Source organism: Galeopterus variegatus, unplaced genomic scaffold (genome assembly GCF_000696425.1).
Source record: "Galeopterus variegatus unplaced genomic scaffold, G_variegatus-3.0.2 Scaffold2060, whole genome shotgun sequence".
Taxonomy (NCBI): Eukaryota; Metazoa; Chordata; class Mammalia; order Dermoptera; family Cynocephalidae; genus Galeopterus; species Galeopterus variegatus.
In genome coordinates, this window is record NW_007728171.1 from 80,323 (window position 1) to 88,180 (window position 7,858).

Below are 7,858 nucleotides of genomic sequence, written 5' to 3' on the forward strand. Positions count from 1 at the left end.
AATCAATAAATTGGCAAATCTTTAGCTATACTGACCAAGAGAAAAAGAGAGAAGACACAAGTGACTAAAATAAGGAATAAAAGAGAGAACATCTTTACTGGCCTTACAGAAGTAAAAGAGGATTATAAGGAAATACTATTTAAAAAGTTGTATGCCAACAAGTTAGATGACCTAGATGAAATGGACAAATTCCTAGGAAGACACAAACTACTGAAACTGACTCAAAAAGAAATAGAAAATCTGAATAGATCTATAGCAAGTGAAGTGGTTGAATTAGTAATCAAAAACTACCCACAAAGAAAACCCCAGGCCCACAGGGTTTCACTGATGGAATCTACTAAATGTTTAAAGAAGAGTCAACACCAATCCTCCACAAGCTCTTCCAAGAAATAGAAGAAGAGGGAACACTTTGTTCCTCATTTTATGAGCCCAGCCTTATCCTGATACCAAAACCAAACACATCACAAGAAAAGAAAGCTACAGACCAATATCCCTTAAAATATTAACAAACAGAATAAAACTCATAAAAAGAATGATACACATTACAATGTGGGATATATTCCAAGACTATAAGATTTATTTAAAATATGAAAATCAATTAACATAATATGCCATATTAATAGAATAAAGGACAAAAATCATATGATTATTTCAATAGATGCAGAAAAAACAGTTGACAAAATCCAAGATTTTTTCATGATGAAAACAATAAACAAACTAGGAATAGAAGAGAACTTCTTCAACCTGAAAAAGGCCATCTATGAAAAACCCACAGCTAACATTATATTTAATGATGGAAGACTGAATGCTTTCTCCTTAAGATCGGGAACAAGACAAAGATGTCTGCTCTGGCCAAGTCTATTAAACATTTTACTGAAGATTCTAATCAGGGCAATTAAGTAAGAAACAAAATAAAACCGTCCAGATTGTAAAGGAAGAAGTAAAACTATTCACAGATTACATAATTTTGTGTACACAAAATCCTAAGGAGGGGAAACTATTAGAATTAATAAACAAATTCAGCAAGGTTACAGTATATAAGACAAATACACAAAAATCAATTTTATTTCTATACACTAGCAATAACAATCTATAAATGAAATTAAGAAAACAATTATATTTGGAACAGTATCAAAAGAATAAAATACTTAATAAATTTAACAAAATAAGAGCAAGATGCATACTCTGAAAACTGCAAAACAATGTTGAAAGAATTTAAAGACCTAAATAAAATGGAAATGCATCCCGTGGTCATGGATTAGAGGACTTAGTATTGTTGACAGTACTTTCCAAATTGCTCTACAGATTTACATGATCCTTGTCAAAATCACAGCTGGCTTCTTTTCAGATATAAATGAGCCCATCCTAAAATTCAGATGGGAATTTAAGAGACCTAGAATAGTAAACATCATCTTGAAAAAGAGCAAAGTTGGAGGACTCACATTTCCTAATTTCAAAACTTTCTATGAAGCTACAGAAATCGAAACAGTGTATTACTGGTGTAAGGATAGATATATAGATCAATGCAATGCAATTGAGTGTCCAGAAATAAATCTTACATTTATGGTCAATTGTTTTTTGACAATGGTGCTATGACAATTCAATGGGGGAAAATAGTCTTTTCAACAAATGGTGCTGGGACACCATGCTATCTATCCACATGCAAAAGAATGAAGTTGGACACTTACCACACACCATATACAAAAATTAACACAGAGTGGATCATAGACCTAAACGTATGAGCTAAAATTATAAAATTCTTAGAAGAAAGCATAGGAATACCAAGGTCAAGGGTTCGGGTCCTTATACTGGCCAGTGGCCAAAAAAAAAAAAAAAAAAAAAAAAAGATGTATTAGATTTCATCAAAGAAAAAAACCTTCTTGCTTCTAAGAAGGATATCATCAAAAAAGTGAAATGACAGCACAAAGAATGGGAGAAAACATTTCCAAAGCATATATCTGATAATGGACTAGTATCTAGAATATATAAATATCTCTTATAACTCAACAATAGAAAGACTAATAACCCAAATAAAAAGATCTGAATAGACGTTTATCCAACAAAGATATACAATTTCCAATAAGTACTTGAAAAGATTCTCATATCATTAGTCATTAGGGAAATGTAAATCCAAATCACAGTGAGATGCTAATTCATACCCACAAGACTAACTAAAATAAAAAACAAAAATGACAGACAATAAGTAGTGTTGGCTAGGATGTGGAAAAATTGGAACCCTCCTACATTGCTAGTGGGATGGTAAAATTGTGCATCTATTTAAAAAAATAGTTTGTCAGTTCCTAAAAATGCAAAAACGTAGGGCTACCATATGACCCAGCAATTTTACTCCTAGGTCTATACCTAATAGAATTTAAACATCCATTGACACAAAAACTTGTACATGAGTGTTCTCAGTTATTCATTGTTCATATTAGCCAAAAAGTGGAAACAAATGAACGTTCATTGACTGATAAATGGATAAACCAAACATGGTATATCCATATAATGGAATAATATTTAGCCATGAAAAGGAATGAAACACTGACACATGCTACAACATATAATGCTGAATGAAAGAATCCAGACACAAAGGGCCATATATTTTGTGATTCCATTTATATGAAATGTCTGGAATAGACAAATCCACAGAGATAGGAAACACATTAGTGATTTCTAGGAGTTGGGGGTGAGGGGAGAATGCACAGTCATTAGTAATGGGTATGTCTTTTTTTTTCTTTGAGGTGATAAAAATGCTCTAAAATGAGATAGTGGTGATCATTGCACAACTCTGTGAATATACTAAAAATCAGTGAATTGTACAATGTACGATGGTAAATTTAATGATATAATCATTACTATCTATATTATTTATATTCATTATTTATATTTCAGTGATGTTATAAAAATTAGGCTCACTTATTTCTTTTTACCTTTTTAATGTGGCTACTAGAAAATTTTAAATTGCATATGTGGCTCACCATATATTTCTATCAGACAGTGTGTTCTAGACCTTTCAAAGAAGACATAGAGACTGTTAAAAACCATTCTCCTGTACCTATCTGAGGAACTGCACAGCCTTACCGTGACATAAATAATTAAGCCTTTTGTTGGGAGAAATAGCACCTGACATTTGCTTTGGAAGCTGTAAAGTGTTTCATGCACATTATGTCTTTTGGTCCTCACACCCTCCCATGGAGACAGGCAAGAAGAGGTTATTATTCCCATTTGACAGATGGAGATACCAAGGTTCCAGGAATGGGAAGGGACACATCTAGGGCTACAGAACCAGGTAATGTGCCCTGGACTTCAGGCACTGGACCCTAGGTCTCCAGGTCCTTTCTTCCATTAGCCCAATCTTCACTTACACCCCCAATATTTCATGCACAAGCAGCAAGCACCCTTCCGAGCTCTCTCTTGGCTTCATAGTTGATCTGAATGACTGAAGAGGAGAAGTGTGTCAAGGCCCCCATTTCCATCCCATGGGTCACAGTGTTTGCCACAAAATGGCAGGTTGATATTTAGCAGCTCTGCTGTCCTTGACCAGACCAGTAATGCTTTGGTCTTGCCCCTGAGATTCTGATGTAATTGGTCAGGGTTGGAGCCTGGGTATTGGGAATTTTAAAAGCTCCCTTGATGACTCTAATGTGTGTCCAGGGTTGGGAATCATTGTCCCAAACTAGTGGTCTCAAACAAGCAGCTTGAGGGCCAAGTCTGCATCACAGAGGTGTTCCGTTTGGCTCCCACACGTGAGGAATGTATGTTTAAGTTTAGTTTAGTTAAGGTCAAGGTTCAGATCCCTGTTCTGGATGGCCACACACATGTGCGCACGTGCATACGTGCACGTGCGCGCGCACACACACACACACACAAATTAATTTAGTTAACATTTACAAGCACGGAATTTCACATAAAAACCTGGATTTTTGCTTTCTCTTAAGACTGAGAAATTGTGCCTGCACTCCTGCATGGTGACCAGCAGCTGGCGCTGAGCAGTGGCTGCCCTTTGACACAGGCCAGGAGTCCTCCAGTTCCCCACAGTCCACACCAATCCTCATTGTCTCGCCAGCCTACTTCACCTATTTTCGCTATCCATCTAACATCTGCAGGGCTGCCCCAAGCCATTTATTTCCCTTGGAGGCTGGGAAACTGAAGTCTACAGACCAACACGTGCGGGAGATGCAGTCCTCCTTTTCACTGTTGATTGGGCTAAGTGAACTTCTCTTTCTTTCCCAGCCAGAGAATATACTGTGCGTCAATCAGACAGGACACCAAATTAAGATCATTGACTTCGGGCTGGCCAGAAGGTAAGGGGGTTTTATTCTGATATTTTGACAAAACTCCCTGGGGACTCTTTGTGGTTCTCTGGGGCATGGTCACTCCTGGCTCAGCCAATTCTCGAGTTTGTGGACTGACTTGGGAAAGCTCTCACACTCAGAGGATGGTGCCCTTCGACTTGCAAATAGGCCTTGGTATTACTGCAGGGGGTGGCTTTGTGCTAGGGGTTCTGCTTCTCCCTACAAGGCTGGGGAGTTAACTGTACTTCAGACCACCTATCTGAGCAGAAAGAGGAGTGGTGTTCAAAGGGGACTGCTGAATGGGGTGCTGGGCAGCTCCATTCTATTGATTCCCCAGGCCTCTCGGGGCCAGAGTGTGCTGGGCTGTGTGAGGCACCCCTCACCTTCCCTGCTATCCAGAAAATGACTAGGTTAAATACAAAAGCACAAAATGGTGATATAATGACATTACCTGCTGACATGGTGGCAACTCTGAAGATTAAATGAGATGATGCATGGGAAGTGTGACCCCATCCCATGAGGCTGGTTAAGTTCTCAAGTTTCAGTGCATAAAGTGAACATTGTATATAATTACAAAAATATCTTAAAAGTTCCTTAAAATGCTTAAAGTCTAGGGAAGTATAGATAGTTTTACTGTGCAATCCTGTCCAGCTGAAAGTATGGTAATACTGTGCCTCTGCAGGATGTTTGCCACGGCACGCACGCCCAGTTGGGTGGGGTCTTAGTTCTAATAGCAGACCCTTGGCATTTGGGGGGGTGGCCCCCCAAGCCTTCAGGCAGCTACAGGCTAAAAATATGGCAACAGTTGTATGCCCTTCCTCCAGGTTTCTTCCAGAATTGTTTCCTCCAAGAATGACATTTCTATGGGAATCAATTTCTGGGTACATCTTCACACCACGGCTGAATTTTCAACTCTTCCTGAAATTTTTTTTTGTGACCTTGATGGCTGTTTCCCACAGAGAAGTTGTTTGTGTTACTCTGTGGGCCTTCTGGTGTCCTCCACTCCATCCACAAGTGGAAGATAGCAGAGCCTCATCCCCACGGAGGCAGAGCTGCTCCCCCGAGCTCAGCCTCTGGTTTCCAGCATCCGCCTCCCAGGTGGCATGTGAAACCACAATCCCCACGGAGGCAGAGCTGCTCCCCCGAGCTCAGCCTCTGGTTTCCAGCATCCGCCTCCCAGGTGGCATGTGAAACCACAGTGGTGGACCTCCTAGGTCACTCCTCCGCTGGTTGAAGTGTAAATGTTACCTATGTGCAGGGGTGAAAGGTGCATTCTCACTGCCCCACNCACACACACACACACACAAATTAATTTAGTTAACATTTACAAGCACGGAATTTCACATAAAAACCTGGATTTTTGCTTTCTCTTAAGACTGAGAAATTGTGCCTGCACTCCTGCATGGTGACCAGCAGCTGGCGCTGAGCAGTGGCTGCCCTTTGACACAGGCCAGGAGTCCTCCAGTTCCCCACAGTCCACACCAATCCTCATTGTCTCGCCAGCCTACTTCACTTATTTTCGCTATCCATCTAACATCTGTAGGGCTGCCCCAAGCCATTTATTTCCCTTGGAGGCTGGGAAACTGAAGTCTACAGACCAACACGTGCGGGAGATGCAGTCCTCCTTTTCACTGTTGATTGGGCTAAGTGAACTTCTCTTTCTTTCCCAGCCAGAGAATATACTGTGCGTCAATCAGACAGGACACCAAATTAAGATCATTGACTTCGGGCTGGCCAGAAGGTAAGGGGGTTTTATTCTGATATTTTGACAAAACTCCCTGGGGACTCTTTGTGGTTCTCTGGGGCATGGTCACTCCTGGCTCAGCCAATTCTCGAGTTTGTGGACTGACTTGGGAAAGCTCTCACACTCAGAGGATGGTGCCCTTCGACTTGCAAATAGGCCTTGGTATTACTGCAGGGGGTGGCTTTGTGCTAGGGGTTCTGCTTCTCCCTACAAGGCTGGGGAGTTAACTGTACTTCAGACCACCTATCTGAGCAGAAAGAGGAGTGGTGTTCAAAGGGGACTGCTGAATGGGGTGCTGGGCAGCTCCATTCTATTGATTCCCCAGGCCTCTCGGGGCCAGAGTGTGCTGGGCTGTGTGAGGCACCCCTCACCTTCCCTGCTATCCAGAAAATGACTAGGTTAAATACAAAAGCACAAAATGGTGATATAATGACATTACCTGCTGACATGGTGGCAACTCTGAAGATTAAATGAGATGATGCATGGGAAGTGTGACCCCATCCCATGAGGCTGGTTAAGTTCTCAAGTTTCAGTGCATAAAGTGAACATTGTATATAATTACAAAAATATCTTAAAAGTTCCTTAAAATGCTTAAAGTCTAGGGAAGTATAGATAGTTTTACTGTGCAATCCTGTCCAGCTGAAAGTATGGTAATACTGTGCCTCTGCAGGATGTTTGCCACGGCACGCACGCCCAGTTGGGTGGGGTCTTAGTTCTAATAGCAGACCCTTGGCATTTGGGGGGGTGGCCCCCCAAGCCTTCAGGCAGCTACAGGCTAAAAATATGGCAACAGTTGTATGCCCTTCCTCCAGGTTTCTTCCAGAATTGTTTCCTCCAAGAATGACATTTCTATGGGAATCAATTTCTGGGTACATCTTCACACCACGGCTGAATTTTCAACTCTTCCTGAAATTTTTTTTTGTGACCTTGATGGCTGTTTCCCACAGAGAAGTTGTTTGTGTTACTCTGTGGGCCTTCTGGTGTCCTCCACTCCATCCACAAGTGGAAGATAGCAGAGCCTCGTCCCCACGGAGGCAGAGCTGCTGCCCCGAGCTCAGCCTCTGATTTCCAGCACCCGCCTCCCAGGTGGCATGTGAAACCACAGTGGTGGACCTCCTAGGTCACTCCTCCACTGGTTGAAGTGTAAATGTTACCTATGTGCAGGGGTGAAAGGTGCATTCTCACTGCCCCACGTGCTGTTAGTGTAACAGCAGGAGGTTCACATCGTCCCTCTGTACCTTGAGGACCTCTGTTACACAGAGTGCTGTATTTCATGATATAACCCAAACATTCAAAAAAATCACATTCAATCCATAATATAGTTTGCTTAACATTTTCCCAGATAACATCTTGTAAAGTTGGGCTGCCTCCTGCAAGCTTGCACATCTGATGCACTGGAGCAGTGTTTCTCAACCTCTTTTCCATTTTTGCTGCCTGCCCCCCAGTGAGCCTTTTTAGACTTTTTTCACCCCAAATCACTTGGTCCCCCCACTTCATGAAATTTAATCCCACAAATGTACAGTATATCTGTTTATGTACTGTGGCCCTTTGGAGAGCCATAAACCACTGTAGTAAAGATTATTTGCCCCTCAAGAATCAAGTTTCGCCCCCATGGGGCAATACTGTCTTCACTGAGAATGCCCACACTAGTGTATGAAGTACACTCTCAAATGCCAGCTGACCAATTTCCAAATGAGTATTTACAGTGACACACTGTGGATTCAGAGCAAGAAGCAACCACCAGAAGCTCCCGGAGTCAGGAAGGCTTCTCTGAGCAGCTAGAAGGGACGAATGGATAGGATTTGTTATCTGCAGGCAA

At 41.6% G+C, this 7,858-nt stretch overlaps 1 protein-coding gene across 1 annotated transcript in view; it reads left to right on the plus strand.

Moving 5' to 3' along the window:
- The window catches only part of MYLK3 (myosin light chain kinase 3), a 38,627-nt gene that overhangs the window by 20,419 nt on the left and 10,350 nt on the right, over nt 1-7,858 (plus strand). Inside the window, exon 9 of the mRNA XM_008580292.1 lies at nt 4,234-4,304. Coding sequence (XP_008578514.1) covers nt 4,234-4,304 — 71 coding nt within the window. The remainder of the gene's footprint in view (nt 1-4,233; nt 4,305-7,858) is intronic.